We start from the raw sequence: 19130 nt of genomic DNA, 5'->3' as shown, positions 1-19130 counted from the left end.
TTTTCCTTGTGTATGTGAGAACACTTGGTAATAAGGAAGGATTACATCAAGATGCAGGTGCAAGAAAATTTACAAATAAAACAGCCTGGTCCTCTCTCATTGTTGCTTGCGTGCTAGTGATTACCCCTCTGCGTTATTTTGTAAAATGTAGTATGACATAATTTAAAAAGCACTTTCACAAGATGCCCTGTGAAAATTCACATACAGGATCATGATTATATCAATCATCAGGTTTTGCAAAAAAATTTCACTCAAAAAATAATCTGATCATATAATTTGTAATGAAAAATAAACGATTAAACTAGAAAAATGCAACATTTTCCTACAAACATACATGCGGAAGTTTTTTAGTTTGTTTTTTAGGGGTGTCGGTACAGCCATTGACCAGCAGAGTAAAAAATGGCACTCTATGTCAAAAAGGTTGCCAACCCCTGGTTATGTAGGCGTTCCACCGGGTTCACCCAGCATCCCCCGCGCGCTCAACATGGAGGATCTGACGGTGGAGGTTCGTGGCTCCAATGGAGCTTATTACAAGGTAAACGCAGCTATGTTACCTCGTGTTTTCAGTTCACGAGTATTTCATATTTTGAAGACATACACGACATTAAATCATTCAAAAAAACTTTATTAAACGAACTGCACCGTGTACTTTTAGAGCTTGGAAATAGTGCACGGCTCTGTCTGTGTTAGCCGTTAGCAGCTGCGCGAGGATCATGTTCAAATACAAATAATTCTACACATAATCATGATTATTATTTAGCTTTTATCTTATTAACAAAAATAAGAAAAAAAAAACTGTCTTTGTATAAGAATACATTACCTAATGTTTCATTTCATTGATTGAACATTCCTCAGTCATGCGACTGATTTTGTCATTCGACAATGAACTACACAAATATCAGAATCAGAATCAGAATCAGCTTTATTGCCAAGTATGCTTACACATACAAGGAATTTGTCTAGGTGACAGGAGCTTCCAGTCAACAACAATACAAACAATACCAAAAAAAACAGCAGCAAGGCATAGGTAATTAAAAAACAAAAAAGAACACAAAATAAATAATTATACATATACGTACATAAACTCACCTTCATACATACCCATAATCATAATATATGCATCGTTAATATAAGGCACTTATAACTGATCACATATTAAAAGTCAATAATTAGCAACGCTTGATATCTGTCATACTCATATCATCGATAGTATTCGGTAGGTTTGAATCTGTCTATTATGAAAGCAGTAAATTGTATAGTTAAATAAGTGTCATTTGTTAACTATAGTATGTGGGTTTAGTTAAGATAGGAAGCTCATGTGCCTCATTTAAAGTGTAGTAAAAAAAATTCAGTTCAGATGTTCATCCAGCCAGCCATCCATCGTCTGTATATCTGATACATTACTCAATAGGTTTCTACCAGGGATACCCTATATATATTTTTTTTAACATTTGGTGAATGAGTTAAGGCCCAGATAGAAAGTCTAAGTTATTATTCACAGTCTCATCCTGCAGTTATTCTGCACATGTCTTTTTGCACCAATCTTATCATGGCGCGTGTCAGCTGTTCCCTGTCCATCTGGAGCTGTCATCCAGCACGGCAAATATTTTAACACCAGTCTATTTTGAGATGGGGTTTAAGAGATACCAGCGCCCATTTTGGAGTCACTTACAATTCAGAGATGCCACTTGATGTGTGCTGACCAGCTTGTTGAACTTAATTTCAAGTGTCAGTTTAACTTTAAAGTGCTAAAATGGGAAATATAAGGGTGCAACAGGCCTCTTGAAATGCAGGAAATTGGTTATAGATTCAAAAGTCTTTTTTTTTTTTTTTTATTTATTTACACGCAGTTTGTAAAAACAAAATAAAAAACCTTTTGTGAATGTGTTTTTCATATGAACATCCAGTCAGTCAGTGACTTAGATTGTAATTCAGTAAGCACCATGATGTATTAGTAAGGTAGAAAAATAATATGTTTTTAAAATTAATGACTGAAGGGATAGTTTTGGAAAGTACATGATCATCTCACCAGACTGCATGGTTTTGGATAGGAAGGCCGGCGCATCTTTTTGGAGGCCCATCAGACACTCACAAGTCCACCACAGGTCACTGGAACGAATGTACTGTAGATACACTACCATAAACAAAACAGATCGCCAAACATCCAAAACTCAGACTTGGAAATATTATCAGCATATATAACCAGGATGCCAGGTCCCAACTGGTCTGGGGTGGCTGAGAGATCTCCATGCAGTCAATTTAGCGATTTGGGTCCCTGAACTGGGCCAGAGGACCCTTCTTGGTAAAAGGCACAGTAAGAAGTTCCCAAACAAGGCAAGAAAATTCCTATTCCTAACTCGTAAATAAAGCACGTTGCTTAAGGCCAAATTGACAGTCCATAGCTTAGAATATTCAAATTGGTAGGGAAATGGGTATATAAATCCAGGGTGCCATGTCCCTTGATTGTAAGACACACTACGAGGTTCCTGGAAACAAAAGTTAAGGCAAACAAATTATCCAAGAAAACAAGCAGTATAAACACTTCCCAAATAAACAATTCTTGACATGACTTGGAGTGTCTGATGGGCTTCCAAAAACATGCGTCGGCCAGTGCCTTTACCTCTGTCTTCCTATCCCAAACTATGCAGTCTGGTGAGACCATTGAGACTGGGATAGCCATTGCATTTTCCAAACCTACACAATATTAGGCAGTGTGTGTGTGTGTGTATATATTACACACTGCCTAGTATTTTGTAGGTCCCGCTTGTGCTGCCAAAACAGCACCAACCCGCATTGCTATTTTTCTCAGCACAATTGAGTGGTAATCTGAATTACTGTAAACTTTTTGAACCAGTCTGTCCATTCTCTGACCTCTCTCATCAACAAGGCATTTCTCTTTTTTTTTTTCACCATTCTGAGTAAATTCTAGAGACTGTTGTGTGTGAAAATCCCAGAAATACTCAAACCAGCCCATCTGGCACCAACAATCATGCCACTCTCCAAATCACTGTTATCAAATTTTTTTCCTAATTCTGATGGTGGATGTGAACAAGTACCTGACCCGTATCTGCATGATTTTATGCACTGCTGCCACATGATTGTCTGATTAAATAATTGCATGGATGATTGTTGATGATTGTTGTGGCTGGTTTGAGGATTTCTGGGATTTTCACCCACAACGGTCTCTAGAATTTTCTCCGAATGGTGCCAAAAACAAAAAACATCTAGTGAGCGGCAGTTCTGTGAATGGGTTGATGAGAGAGGTCAACAGAGAATGGCCATACTGATTCAAACTGTCTATGGTAACTCTGATAACAGCTCTGTACACTTGTAGTGAGCAGAAGAGCATATCAGAATGCTGATCTGAAATGCGGTTTGGTGCTGTTTTGGCGGCACAAGGGGGACCTACACAATATTTTTTAAATCTAATTTTTGTAATTTTGGACAGCCTTATTTGTTAATGACTCTAAAATTATTATTTATTTTTTTGTGAAAACTAAATATGCAATTAAACTATTTTATTGTTCCAGGGTTTTGTCAAAGATGTTCATGATGACTCGCTCTCCATTTCATTTGAAAATGAGTAAGTAGGTGCAAATTGTTCAAAATCATATGACACTATTGCTTTTAAAACACGTGTTGATAAATGAGCATCATTGTTTTGTTTTAGCTGGCAACCTGAAAGACAAGTCCCCTTCAGTGATGTGCGGTTGCCACCTCCAGCTGATGGCAAAAAGGAAATCAATGAAGGAGAAGAAGTGGAGGTGAGTAGATTCAGTATGTATAGTATTAGTGCTTCACTGTCTCTCATCGCATCTACGATCTGCATAAAGCCACATTCAGTGACTCTAACAAGTGGCTTTCACTGTTCAGATATACTCCAGAGCAAATGAACAAGAGCCCTGTGGTTGGTGGCTTGCTCAAGTACGCATGATGAAAGGAGATGTAAGTATGCTCACTCTGTACAGTTTCTGTTTCCTCTGAAGACCTTTGAGTTGAGCTCTGATTTACTTTCACTTTTGTTTCGTGCAGTTCTACGTGATCGAGTATGCTGCTTGTGACGCAACCTACAATGAAATAGTTACGTTTGAACGTCTCCGCCCAGTGAATCGTAATAAAGCTGTGACACAGAACACATTCTTTAAGTGCACTGTTCCTGTCCCTGAAGATCTCAGAGCAGCGTGAGTACTAACATCATTATGCATTAACTACAGTACCAATAAGAAATTTGGACACATCTGGTCATTGTTTAATATAAATATGTTCCACATTTTAGAATGATAGAAAAGCCCTAACTTACTTGGATTTGAGCTAGGCTACATAAAAGTCCAACCAACTTCACAAGGTGCATCCTATGATGATTTCTAAACACCAAGTTGAAAATATTATTAGTGAGATCATTATTTTATTACACAAGCACGATTACAAATAATACTGCATATTTGTCCCATTGAAAATGTAACTGTGAAGCATTGCTTTTGAGTTGGGATGCAAAAAGGTTGCTGACCCCTGATTTGGTGTATCCAATCCAAAAATGGAAAACAATTCATTACATGGCCAGACATGACAGCCATTTGTTTCCAAAACTAATCAAACATTGTGAACCTTTAGAACACATTTTTTTAGAAACATTGTGAGAAATATAAATTCATGAACGTGTGGGTCATATTTCACCCTCAATATATATATATATATATATATAAGAAGTCTTGAATGTAGACGTCTATTTTTACTACCATTAAGATATTTTGCATTGTGACATTATTTTCTAATTCACAAATTCTCATTACCGTAATGAAAACAATTTCACTTTCATCACTGCAATGTGTTGTACCACCTTTAATTTATAATAATTTAAATAAAAGCATGTTTTTTCAACTTCAGGCCATTTTATGTTCCAGGGTTTAATTTATTAATGAAACTAAATTGTTCTTTTTCATACTGTATATGAAGTTCTTATTAAAACTGAGTTCGAAACTTTTACCAGGCATCCAATTTTTATTTTGTTGTGCCTTTGCTGGATAGATTTGACAGTTTTAGCCTTGTCCCAGACCCAGAATTTATATATTTAACTATGAAAATTCATCCTAAAAATACTAATCACATGTTTAAAAACTATGATAATCTAAACGGAGTTAAAAAAAAAAAAAAACATTTAAATATTTATTGTGTGAAAATGATTTCTATCAATTGTTTTTCTAAAATTACAATTAGCCACAGTTGTGCCGTCATTTCCACCACACCAAACAATTTTTTCCCTAAACTAGTAATTGAAGAGTAGGGCCGAAACGATTAGTCGACAATAAAACATTTTCGACAATTTCCGTTGACGAATAGTAATTTGATCTCATTTAATGTAACATGGGATCACATTAAACCGTAATGATGGCACGCAAGAGCAGCACTGCAGCTCGGGCCTGACTGAGGAGAGGAAGAATTAGCTGTCCAGATGTGCTCTAAACGTTCCAAACAGCTTCAGGTGATGTAGATCCCAAAGTATGAGTGAACTGTACAAAAATAAAGTAAGTAAATTCAGAAGCACTCTCATTGTGGTATAAGTGAAGCTGGATCTCTTTAAAGGAAAGACCCTGACGTTACATCTTAAATATAGTTATATTTATTATAGCTTTATTAAAGTTCAAATAACACAGAAGCAGATCATGTAAATAACTATAAACTCCGAAACTGTAATTTCTCTGTTTTATTCCTTTAAAACATTTAGCAGCTTTACTGCAGAAAAAAATGATTAACCGAGAATGTTGAAAATACAAATATTTTAAAATATCTAAAAATCCTTTAAAAAAAGATGATTCACCTGAGAAGCAGCGTATAAGATATTTATACTTGTTTTAAAGGATAGCTCTTGAATAGAAGTATATTTTGTCTTTACTGCACTCGCAGAAGTATAACCAAGTGGGAAAAAAAACACGTAAATGCAAAAAACACTTATATTTAAGATACATTCTCTTAAAGCAAGTTCAAATATCTTATGTTGCTTTTCAATAAGGATTTTTAGACCATTTTAAATGGAAAACAAGACAAAAACACTTGATAACAATAGGATTATTTTGCAGTGAAGTTCCTTACTGCATTAAACTTAAAAGTTAGCAAGCACGTTTAATCCAACTTCGGGACACAAGCTGAATAATCAGTTAAGAGCTAAAGAATATTGTAAAAATCATTGCAATATTCGGCGAATAGTTGAATAAGCATTCTAATAATTGTTTGATTAATCGATTATCAAAATAATCGTTAGTTGCAGCCCTAGTGAAGCGCATGCTTGATTTGAAAAATGAGACAAGTGAAAATCAAGATAAAGATGGCAGTTTTAATTGGGCTTCATTTCCAATTGAGCCATCATTGTTTCAAAATTACACAGTATGAAAATCTAATAGAATTTTAAATTATATTTAGGATACATAACATTTTTATAATAAATCAATATGTAATCCATAATCAGTATTATGAAAAACATACTGAAATTAGCATTAAGGTGTCATTTCCAGCACAGAATTTTACTAAACAAAATACAGAATTTGAGATGTACTTGAAATGTGATAGGAATTTTTATGACTTTCGGACAAAAATGACAAATCAGTGAGTCCCAACCAGGGATACGTAAGCAGGTTCCATGGGGTATGCAAAAATAATAGGATTTTGCTATGTTGAACCAAACAAAATCACTTCTGGCATAAAATAAATATAATCAAATTTGGGAGTTGTAAAAATATAGATTTTCCTATTAATCGCAATCTTCATTTGAACAATACCGATATAGTTTTTTTAGTCTATGTAACGTTTGCCATCAATCCGAGCAGGTTATCACATGGCTTGTTGAGTGCGTTACAACGGAGACCTAGCAGATGTGGAGACTTCACGCTATTCTCCGCAGCATCCATGTACAACTCACCACATTATAGCTACCACGAGGAGGTTTCCCCATGTAACTCTACCCTTCCTAGCAACCGTGCCAATTTGGTTGCTTAGGAAGCCTGACTGGATTCACTCAGCAAGCCCTGAATTCAAACTCGTGACTCCATTCTGATAGTCAGCATCAATACTCACTGAGATACCCAGGCCTTCCGAATTTGTAAATTTAAAAAAAAAACTAAAATGTGACGACAATTATGAAAAACTAATGATAAAATATATTTTTTAATTTCATATATCATTATGTACCATGTTAGAATGCCCCTGTATGAATAATGGCATTAGCTATGAAACAATTACTTTCATATGCAAGCAAAATGGACATTATATCTAAAATATATTGTACTAGAAATAAAATTGATTATCATGAATAATAATCAATGATAATGTTAAATGATTTAGTCTTCGGTACACATCTTTGGTTTTGTATCAATGAGGAGGTAATATGTAGTGGGGGTACTTGTGTCAAAAAAGGTTGGGAAACACTAATGTAAATGACATAAATCTTCTGTGCATGCACTGTTGGACATTGTTAGTAGACAAATTTAAATAGTGAGAGTGTAAAACATTTTATAACGAGACTTTACTTTGTAGAAATCCACAGTGCTAAAAGTGTCTGAAGTCGAAGAAACACCCTAGAAACGTTAATGCACAATAAGAACAGACTATTACAGTAAAGATAATCTGATGAGAATCACCATTGAGAATGGTTTCAAAAAGACTCAAAAGTAAAAGTTTCAGATGCATTAAAGTAATGTAAGGTTGGGTGTAAATGTCACCATGCAAAAATATTTATGTTCCTAAAATAAGGTTACTGAAATTTTGTTTTCCTTTGATTTTGGGGTGAAATATATCCCGAGCATGTTTTTGAAAGATTCATCGATATAAATCATAAGTGCTGATGCTGTGTGTTGGGGAAAACAGTGAATTATTTTCTTCACACATTTGCCCATGTCAGATGCGAGAATGAACACGCCCACAAGGATTTCAAGAAGGCAGTTGGAGCCATTCAGATTGTATACAGCCCAGAGCAAAGCCATCTGTTTGTACTGGTAAGTGTTTGCCCTTCTTTTTTTCCTTACTTTTGGAAGTAGGTTTTTTTGAACATTGAAGCTTATTTTATTTTACATTTCCTGAACACCAGTCCATGAATGAATCCACAATCAAGCGCGTCTCCTTGCTGAGCGACATGCATCTACGCAGCATCCGCACAAAACTCTTGCTCATGTCCAGGAACGAAGAGGCCACGAAACATCTTGAGGTTAAATGGCTTATCTCTTTCTTTGACAATTAATGCATTACAGCAAGGCTTGTAACTGCTCCTGGAGAGCTGCCTTCCTGCAAATTTTAGATCCAACCCTAATCAAACACACTTGAGCCTGCTGATCAAGGTCTTCACGATTACTTGAAAATTACAGGCAGGTGTGCTAAACTCTGCAGGAAGGTAGCTCTCCAGGAGCAGGGTTGGCTACTCTTGCAGTAAGGACTGAGGGGTTTAGTGTTTGTTTAATCACATTTTTTTGGGTGAACTATTCTTTCAAGTACATAAACTAATTCGATATTAAAAACTGTAAACTTAGAGTACAAAGCAGCTGGCCTCAGCGTTTCAAGAGGAATTCACTGTGAGGGAAGACCTCATGGGTCTCGCCATCGGAAGCCATGGCAGTAACATCCAGCAGGCCAGGAAGGTGACTGGAGTGACCGCCATCGAACTGGACGAGGAGACAGGAACCTTCAGAATTTACGGAGAGGTCCGTCAGCTTTCTATTCACAGAAATGTTTCACTAAACAGATTATTTTAACAATAAAAGGGATAAGATGCATTCTTAAACATTGCATTACAGACTGTGGAGGCGGTACAGAAAGCAAGGAATTATCTCGAGTTTTTGGAAGATTCTGTTCAGATTCCTCGCAATCTTGTCGGTATGTCATTTTTTTGGTTCTCTAAGAAACCAGTTTGTATAACCCTTTTTTTGTGTGTAAAAAGCTCAGTCAACATGAAATGACATGCACAACTCCTTTTACTTCTGTAATGTGACATGGGCTTGCAAACAACAAAAATAATTCTTCAAGGTTTTGTTCACAATAATACCAGGAAAGTGCATCAATATAATCATTTTTTATTTCATGTTGTAGTTAACATCCAAAATTTTTGATTATTAAATAATTTTTTTACAAATCTTATCTTTGTAGGGAAGGTTATTGGCAAAAATGGTAAGGTTATCCAGGAAATTGTTGACAAATCTGGTGTGGTACGAGTGCGTATCGAAGGTGACAATGACAACAAACTTCCCCGACAAGAGGTAATGCACTAGAAAGTACCACAAAAATACCAGCCAGAAAAAATTATAGACCGACAATGACGCAGCAACTAATTTCTTGATAGGGAATGGTGCCGTTTACATTTGTTGGAACAAAGGAGAGTATTGGCAACGTACAAGTCTTACTTGAATACCATATTGCTTACCTAAACGTGAGTATTACTAGCGAGCTATGAACAGAAACTGTGGTGTTGAGATGAAAATCTGTTGGAGAAACTCATCTGCTTGCTTGTGTTGCGCAGGAGGTAGAACAGCTTTGTCTGGAGCGGCTGCAGATTGACGAGCAGCTGCGTCAGATCGGGATGGGTTACAGGCCTGCCCCAAACCGACCATTCGACAAGGACAAGGCCACTGATGAGAGCGCGCCAAACACTCTCCATACCAATCGGTCGTACAGTGGCAGGGGCCGTGGCCGTGGCCGCCGGGGTCCTGGATACACATCTGGCTATGGTAGGGCTGTTATGTAATCTGTGCAAATTAAAGAGGTAATACACAAGTTATTGGGAGAATCTCCTATTAGCTGTCAAAAATGCCATACTTCAAGAAATGCAAGAAATTTAAGCATATTTTCATATTTCTTTTTTTTTTAATTTAATGACTATTAAGGGCTGCCAGGCTGCTTCATCCCACTTTTAGAAAGTTTGTTTGACATTTATTGTTTCTAATACATTAACAGGAAACTGCTGAATATGCCACCACGAGGACCTAGAGCGCATTGGGTATTGGGCATTCCAAATTGGGGAGAAAAAAAATAATAGATAGTATTGTATCTATACTTCTAATCAACAACTTTAAATCAATAGTTTTTGATTTTCCTACCGTTTTTTTATATGATTGTCATTCGCAATGCTTCGTGGGATTGTATTTCATTCCCTCATTGAAGACGTTTGGTACACAGTCTTGAACTTTTGCTTCAAATCAAAGTTTGTAAAGTTTGTAATGTTGTGATTCACCTTAGAGCTGGTTGGTTTGGTTCGGTTCATGGCTTTGAACACTTATGAAGGATTTTATGAAATCCCTATGGGAGAAATGAATGGGAAAACCTTTGGGAAACTTATGGTGGAGTAATAAGTGTCTTATGGCAGTTTCAGAAAGCTGGCTTGTTTTTGGGTTAGTAAAGTAACCTTCTCGTGTGGTCCACAGGCACTAACTCTGAGCACTCGTATGTCTCTGAGACTGACTCCGAGCGCAAAGAAGAGCTGAGCGACTGGTCCCTGGCTGGGGAGGAGCCGGAGCGTGCCCCCAGACAGCAGAGAGACAGCAGAAGGAGACCAGGAGAGGGGAGGGGGAGAGGGCGTGGAGATCCTGGGAGCAGAGGTCGTGGCTCGGGACGAGGAGCATCTAACTCTATTAGCTCAGGTACACTGACTTCTTTCTAGGGTCAATGGTAGAAATGTGTCATCTGGTAGAGATATTGTTTATACCATGGTAGATATATTGAATATCTGCGTGGCTATCAGTATACTTCAATTGTCCACGTTGCTGAATAGAATTCGTGTGAGCGAAGTATACCTGGGGCTTAAGAATTAAACGTTGGAGTTTAATTATCCACACACTGTTGCCTCAATTCATGTGGTTTATGAGTTTTACCTGCCAGTTAAAGCCATTTCTAGAAACCAGAGCCCGTACTGTGATCTATAGGGGGAAATTTTGATCTTTAGATTGGGCAATAGGTTCTCTCTTCGTCTGACCGGGAGGGTCCTCCTTGGTTGTTTCGCCATCTGACTGGTGTCCGGGTGGCAGAGGACGAATCTCGGTTGCCTCCATGTCGGAGACTGTCAATCAGCACATCTTATAACATGGCTTGTTGAGCATGTTACCACGGAGACCTTGCACTTGTGGAGGCTTCACGCTATTCTCCACGACATCCACGCACAACTCACCACATGCCCCACCGAGAGCGAGAACCACATTATATCGACCACGAGGAGGTAAACCCATGTTATACAACCCTCCCTAGCAATCGGGCCTATTGGTTGCTTAGGAAGCCTGACTGGAATAACACTAAGCACAACCTGGATTCAAACTCGCGACTCCAGGGGTGGTAGTCAGCGTCTTTACTTGCTGAGCTACACAGGCCCCCCAAACTTAGGATTTAAAAGATGGCAGTGTTCTCAGCTGTAAGTGATATATATATATATATAATATGAATGCTGAGCGTTCATGTCAATATCGAAGTATACTTTTGGTTTTACAGTGTGTGATTTCGGACGCAGGGATAGAGAATTCGGGAGTTTTTTTTGGTTAACTGCAAAGTTACTAGGGGTGTAACGATTCTCTGTAAAAACCTGAACCCACGGTTTCATAAGCATTGGCACCGCGGTTCAACGTGTCAAATAGACAAGCAACGTTACGACCTCCGCTAATGCACCTGAATGGATATGTAAATGGGGACACACTCTGCCTGTGTTTCACATGGGTCAACTTGATGATATTACAGTTCTGCATGCATTGTGTGTAGTGCAAAAAACCCCCTTGCGAGGGTTTAAAACGGACAAGCGAGTTCTTCCTGTTTCCTCGCACGGCTGAGCGTCAGTAATACGCTTGGACAGAAATGAAACAATAATTAAAGTGCTTGGGGTGTTCATGTGGGATTTCCATGTTTGATTAAAATACTCTAGCAGCATTATCACAACATCCCTTCTCGTATCCATTTTAATAGCATGGTTATTTCTTCAATAGTGATGTACAGCTTTTTTTTGGTTTTACATTTTTTCACAATTAACCATGGTTTTACTATAGAAATATTGTTGTAATATGACTGTAATGTTTTTCACATCAGTTCTGAAAGATCCCGATGGAAACCCTTACAGTCTGTTGGACAACACTGAGACGGATCAGACTGCAGACACGGACGGCAGTGAGTCCCAGATGAACACAAACCGCCGCAGACGTTCTCGCCGCCGCCGCACCGATGAAGACACCACAGTTATGGATGGCATGAGCGAGTCCGACAACACCTCCCTCAGCGAGAACGGACTTGGTAAGTGTGAGAATATTTACTTCTTTTACACCCGGGCGTGACGGATAATGCAATGTGACACGCCACATGACTTGAGGTTGTCCACACTGGAAAAGTTGTAGTGAACGTTCTAAGGATTTGAGCAACAGTTATATGGTTGAATAAACTATTTCCTTCTGTATTTTCAGCCGAAATCCATTGGTATTATAATACTTTTATTCTTTTATATTTATTCATTGAATATTTAGGTTTGGTTATTTTTTTTAAATACCAGAACTGAATGATTTTCAAGATTTGGCTGTTGTTAACGTTTCCCGAACACATGAAAACCACAAGACCAGCATAGTTTTTGAGCCATTTCTATTGAATATATAGAGCAATCAGTGTAGTCCCATTCCTGAATTACTGACACTTATGAGCCGGTTCTTTTGAATCTACAGTGCAAATCCTACAGCGTGACCAGTGAAGTCCGATTCCCGAACTAATGACTCATTATTTTTTTTAAGTACTAAAAGAATTGCTAATGAAATCATTCAGTGGAATCAGAAATAGAATTATTAAATTCCTTATGATTCCCTTGTAGACCAATTCATTGATTATCATGGGAGAGACTTGCATTCAGTTTGGACATGGTGTAACATTGATTACACAAATCTCATAAACTGCCACCAATTCTGAATGTGTATATGAACAATCTCACAAACTTTCCTAAAATGGCCGATGATATTTAAGTTCAGGTTACACTGATCTTTTGTAGATGATGCTGAAGCTAAACCAGAGCGGCGCAATCGTAGTCGCCGCCGCCGTTTTCGCCCTCCTGAGGAGAGGCAGCCAGGTAACCAGAATTCATTAACACAGTTTGTGTACAAAGCGAATGTTAATCCAAGCTGCATGGCATCATACGCCTGTAATGACCAATGTAACAGTAAATTTAAATTTACGCAAGCCTAGTGATCAAACACGTTAGCCACTAGCAAATTTAACTTGTTCAAACGTTTTGAATTTGTTTGCATTTTCTTTGGTGCAGGCATTAGAGTGTGACATTTTTCTAGAATGTTGTTCTAGAAATTAACACACTAATTCTAATTGGCTATGCATTTGCATGGTTTATGTAAATGCATGAAGGTCTCTTACATAAATGGAATAGTTAAAAAAAAACTAAACATTTGGAACACACAAGGAGATCATATGGGTTTGGAACAACATAAGGGTGAGAACATGATTGCAGAATTAAAGATTTTGGGTGAACTATTCTTTTAAAAATTATAAATATCTTTTGCAAATAAAATCAATGACATCTCTTGCAGTAACTGTGGCTGACTACATATCACGTGCTGAATCTCAAAGCAGACAGAGAACCCTGAGAGATCTGAAGATGAACAAAAAGGAGATGGTAACTTAATATTTCCTCATATATATATATATATTATTTTTCTCTACTTTCTGTGTTTAGTTTGAAAAAAGAACTTCTGAAATGGTTTAAAGTCGACCCTATTTAATGCATGTACCTGGTTTTAATGTGCATAATTCATCACTGCATGTTATACCAAGAATAATATTTAATTAACCAAACTGCTATTAAGCCAGTAGTTAACACTGTAATTTAATGCTGGTTTATGTAATAAAGGTAAAACAGCAATAATAGCTAATAATGATAAAAATAAGCATTATCATTGGGAAACACCTAATTTGTGTCTATATTTTGCCATTTTATGTTGACTTTTAAGGATTCTTTTTTTTAAATGGAATACCTGGAAATATCAGGGAATTTTAAAATGGTAATTTCCTGGCCTGGAAAATTCATGGAAAAATCCTGGAAATGTTTATTATGAATATATATTTTTCTAGTTATCTGCAAAATATTGCTTTTTTAAAAATTCAACATGAAATAGTAGTCATTTGCATGAATAAAGTACTCATTTGTCATGCTATAACAAAATAAATGCACTTTAAGTCAGAAGTTTACATACACTTTGGTTGAAGTCATTAAAAATCATTTTTAACCACTCCACAGATTTCATATTAGCAAACTATATTTTTGGCAAGTCATTTAGGACATTTGCTTTGGGCATGACTCATTTATTCCAATAATTATAATGTAATTATTCCAACAATTGTTTACAGACAGATTGTTTCACTTTTAATTGACTATCACAATTCCAGTGTGTCAGAAGATCACATACACTAAGTTAACTGTGCATTTAAGCACCTTAGAAAATTCCAGAAAATGATGTCAAGCCTAATTGGAGTCAATTGAAGTTGTATTTTAAAGCCTACATCTAAACTCAGTGCCTCTTTGCTTGACATCATGGGAAAATCAAAAGAATTCAGCCAAGACCTCAGAAAAAACATTGTGGACCTCCACAAGTCTGATTCATCCTTGGGAGCAATTTCCAAATGCCTGAAGTTACCACATTTATCTGTACAAACAATAGTACGCAAGTATAAACACCATGGGGACACGCAGCTATCATACGGCTCAGGAAGGAGACGCATTCTGTCTCTTAGAGATTAATGTAGTTTGATGCGAAAAGTGTTAATCAATCCCAGAACAACTGTAAAGGACCTTGTGAAGATGTTGGAGGAATCGGGTTAGAAAGTATGTATATCTACAGTAAAACGAGTCCTATATCGGACTGACCTGAAAGGCTGTTCAGCAAGGAAGAAGCCACTGCTCCAAAAATTGAACTGTTTGGCCATAATGACCATTGTAATGTTTGGAGGAAAAAGGTGAGGCTTGCAATCCGAAGAACACCATCCCAACCGTGAAGCATTGGAGTGGCAGTATCATGTTGTGGAGGTGCTTTGCTGCAGGAGGGACTGACGTACTTCACAAAATAGATTGCATCATGAGGAATGAAAATTATGTGGATATATTGAAGCAACATCTCAAGACATCAATCAAGAAGTTAAAGCTCAGTTGAAAATGGGTCTTGCAAATAGACAATTACCCCAAACATACCTCCAAAATTGAGGCAAAATAGCTCAAGGACACCAAAGTCAAGGTATTGAAGTGGCTATCACAAAATACTGACCTCAATCTTATGTGTGGGCAGAACAAGAGCAAGGAGGTCTACAAATCTGACTCCGTTACACCAGTTCTGTCTGGAGGAATGGGCCAAAATTCCAGCAACTTATTGTGAGACGCTTGTGGAAGAATACCCAAAATATTTGACCCAAGTTAAACAATATAAAGGCAATGCTACCAAATACTAACAAAGTGTAGTTAAACTTCTGACCCTCTGGGAATGTGATGAAAGAAATAAAAGCTGAAATAAAAAATTATCTGTCCTATTATTCTGTCATTTCTCATTCTTAAAATATAGTGATCCAAACTGACCTAAGACAGGGAAAATGCTTTACGATTGGCTAAGGTCTATGTAAACCTCTAACTTCAACTGTAGATATCCTGCAGTAGTTAACTTGTATAGATATGAAATAATCATACAAATATTATTAGTGGAATTGCAAATGTATATTGACACTATTACAAATCGAGGGTCACTAACAACACTTTTTTTTCTCCCATTATTGCACTATTCATAAGAAAAATATTGGTATACTAAAGAGGTAGGGGCATAACTTCAAAGAATGGAATTACATCCTTGGGTCATTTCGTGTCAAATACACCCAGAGGTCCCCCCAAAATGTTGTATTTTTTGTACTGGTGAAAGATGAACATAAATGATAATGAAAGCCAAAATATTAAATGCCATTGATCAATATTTACTGAATAATCCATTATGTTCTTGAAGGTGGTCAAAATGACAATTTTCACATGGAATTTTAGAGCAAAACTACAGGTAAACAAAAACCATTAGAAAGCTGGCAGGGTCATTATTTTTTCACCGATATAGGTTGGTCTTTTACTATAATTTGTTTAAAATGTCATTAAATAAGGTACAGTTCTTTTTTCAACATTATTTGTACTTCAGATCTTTTTGTTGGGTAAAAACAAACTAGCTTAAAAATTTAACCAGTTACTAATGGAGCCACATTTAGAGCCCCATATCTCTGGGATTTAACCATATAGGGGCTTAAAAATTAAGATACAAAAAGGAAAGTTTGATCTGAACCAGAATCTCAAAGGATATTAAGGCCACGTCCACAATACATTTTTACATGTTTTTCATTACGTTTTTGCCTTCTGTCCGCACGGAGATGGTTTTTCAAAAACACTCTGCCAAGTGGGTACATTTGAAATTGCAGTCTTCACGATGTAGTGTGGAGAGGGGAAACAGAGAAAACAATCAAGATACCCTCCATCTTGTAGAGTCATTGTTGTGCCTGCTATTCACTATGATATATAATATATATGATAAATGTTACTTTGTACAACCTTCACATTGCATTCCTTCAAAAGCGACGGAAAGTTTACTCCGAATCGCTGTTCAGCGATGGAACATGAGTACAGTTGTGTTTCGGACCATAAATGTAACGGCAATAGTTTTTTCCCCACATGAGCAGTAAGGGGATTTATGAGTTTTCATAGTGGATGAGCAACTTTTGGAAAATGCTTTAAAACGTCAGTGTGGCACTCTTTTCAAAATGTATCTGCATTAATGTGGACATGTCCAAAATATTTTGAATACTCCTAATGTTTTCGCCACTCCTAGTTTTTTTCATCCATTTTTGGACTCACACAATTGGCATTTAATGCAACAAGGGGTACTGAAGTCAACTGATTCTAGTAATAGACCTAACTATCTCTGTGTAAAAATAAAAGAATGATTCTGCCACCTTTCTAAGGTAATTTTTTTACCTGTAGATTTGTTCCATAAGCAAAGGATGACTCCATAAATAATCCTTATTCAGTAATCATGAATAGACATGGAAATTCATTGGTCAGAAGGTTTGGGAACCTTATTTTTAGATTACACTGTAACTTTACACAACTAAGCTTTAAAGGTCTTTTGTTTCAGTCTTCTTAGCAGAAATGTTTTCTTCAATCCTCAGGGTCAAGTGGAGTTCATATCGGAGCACAGTCCCACTGAAGCTGTGAGCAACGGCCCCAGTACCAAAGCAGACGATCAGAATAAATCTTCACAAGCTTCTGCTGAGAAGGTGCCCAAAACCAACCAAGCCGTTGTCAATGGAATCTCCTAATTAGTTCAGTGTTTTTCTTGAAAACTCATAACCTTTACAATTTTACAATAGTGCTTGTACAAGCTTGCCAAAGATAGACGTATGGACTTCCACATTCTCGATTGCACTTTTTGGTTCCTTCACAATGGAACAGATTGGAGAATTACGGTGAAAGAAAACAAAAACATTGAGACAAAAAAAAAAAAAACATTAAATCACTCCTAAGTATGTTCTTGATCTGATGTTGTGCCTTCAGAGCAGAGTTTCAACATTTATGTTGGCTGGCTGTAGACGAAACAAAAGAACGTGTCTGAAATGGCGATTAACAGAAAAACTCCCAGACATCTTAGCTGCTTTGTTACGTTTTAATATGCAACCACTTCTTCACGTTGGGAAGGGGTTATGGGGAAAGGATGTTTTGCACTGAATAGTCAGTTCTTGACCTTTAGAAATGATGTTAGTCTGGAAACTGGTCTGCTAACTTTGTCCATTTTAAATGCTGTACTGTATGTCACACTTCCTTTAAGAACCTGAGCGATTGAATTGGGTTTTCATCCTTTGCCTGATGGGTTGTAACGGTGGTAAAGACAGTTTCGTGAAAGGAACCTTTTTTTAATTTATTTTAATATGTACAGTATTTAAAGTTAACTTTGCAGTTATTTTTAACACTAAACTGCCGGAACTTATTAGCACGCAAGTGACAATTTGGACTACTGAAAGATCAATTTCCAGATTTTCTGTTCTGTAAACTACGTTTGTTAGTCCTTTGGTTTTTGTTGTTTTTTTTTTTTGTTTGTTTTTTTTTTAAAGATCATTCTGGTTGTTTGATGTGCAATATGTTTTGTATGCAGGTAGTTCATAAATAAACATTTGATCTTCCAGCCAAACCTTTAAAGTTGGTTTTCAGACTGTTTTAAAATCAATTCAGGGTTCCCACGTTCAGGGAAATTTAAAATGTCAGTTTCCAGGTCTGAAAAAGTCTTGGAAATTAGTGTTATCTTAAAAAGCCTTGGATGTTTCTACTGGGTATACTTTTTTAAAGTTATGCTATGCTCTAAAATATTTAATTGTAAGTGTGATCTCCAGAAAATAATTTTAAAAAAGCAATTGGAAAAACACTTTGTTTGAAGTTATTTGTTAAAACGTGTGGGAACCATGTTGTTCCCTTTCTAAACAAAAGGGTTCTCATGATCATGGAAATATCTGGGACTTTTTAAATTGGGATTTCTGTGCCTGGGGAAGTTATGGAAATTACTAATAATGTGTATTTAATGCTATTTGTGAGTGAAATCTATCACAAATGACCAGTGTTGGGTGTAATCTGATTACAAAGTAATTTTTTCAGTAATCTGAAATTTTTTGGTAATAGTGTAACATTTTAAATTCTTGTAATCAGATTACAGTTGCTGACTTTCAATTAAGGTAATTACTTGTACATTACTTGGGTTACACATATTTCTAAAATAATATTCATGTACTGTATAAAACATTTAAAAAATGAATTCATATGTTCATAAACGTCTGCCCATCCATATACTGACTGATATTCATTTCTTTTAATGTTTGTAAAAACAAACAAATCTAAAATATGTTTGTTCCAGTGCTTGACTTTTCTTAAATGCCTGTGTCTTGTAACAAAATTGATTTACTTTTGACATGCAAAGATTTGAATGAACGGTAGATATTTCGAATAAGGCATTTACATTAAACAGAATTACGTTTAATGTCTTGGACTTGTTTCTAGAAACCTTTTTTGCCAATCCAGATTCAGATATGATGGGATTTTTGCTGTTCACACTTTGAATGTAGACTTTATCATACAAAAAGATCAG

General features: G+C 36.6%; 1 protein-coding gene across 2 annotated transcripts; it reads left to right on the top strand.

Annotated features, from left to right (window-relative positions):
* The first annotated feature begins 467 nt into the window (after nucleotides 1-467).
* On the top strand, nucleotides 468-18832 carry LOC127641390 (RNA-binding protein FXR1-like). 2 transcript variants are annotated; one of them, XM_052124373.1, is made up of 17 exons: nucleotides 468-535; nucleotides 3531-3583; nucleotides 3671-3764; nucleotides 3874-3945; nucleotides 4033-4181; nucleotides 7889-7982; nucleotides 8075-8191; nucleotides 8511-8681; nucleotides 8775-8853; nucleotides 9124-9233; nucleotides 9317-9403; nucleotides 9494-9701; nucleotides 10395-10610; nucleotides 12034-12234; nucleotides 12971-13048; nucleotides 13521-13606; nucleotides 17170-18832. In XM_052124373.1, the coding sequence occupies exons 1-17, from the start codon at nucleotides 485-487 to the stop codon at nucleotides 17317-17319; spliced, it is 2016 nt and encodes a 671-aa protein (XP_051980333.1). In that variant the 5' UTR covers nucleotides 468-484; the 3' UTR covers nucleotides 17320-18832. The 2 variants fall into 2 exon arrangements, with proteins under 2 accessions (XP_051980333.1, XP_051980334.1); XM_052124374.1 differs by lacking the exon at nucleotides 12971-13048.
* The last annotated feature ends 298 nt before the right edge of the window (nucleotides 18833-19130 follow it).

Source organism: Xyrauchen texanus, chromosome 50, assembly GCF_025860055.1.
Source record: "Xyrauchen texanus isolate HMW12.3.18 chromosome 50, RBS_HiC_50CHRs, whole genome shotgun sequence".
Classification (NCBI taxonomy): domain Eukaryota; kingdom Metazoa; phylum Chordata; class Actinopteri; order Cypriniformes; family Catostomidae; genus Xyrauchen; species Xyrauchen texanus.
This window is presented reverse-complemented; position numbering and strand designations above follow the sequence as displayed.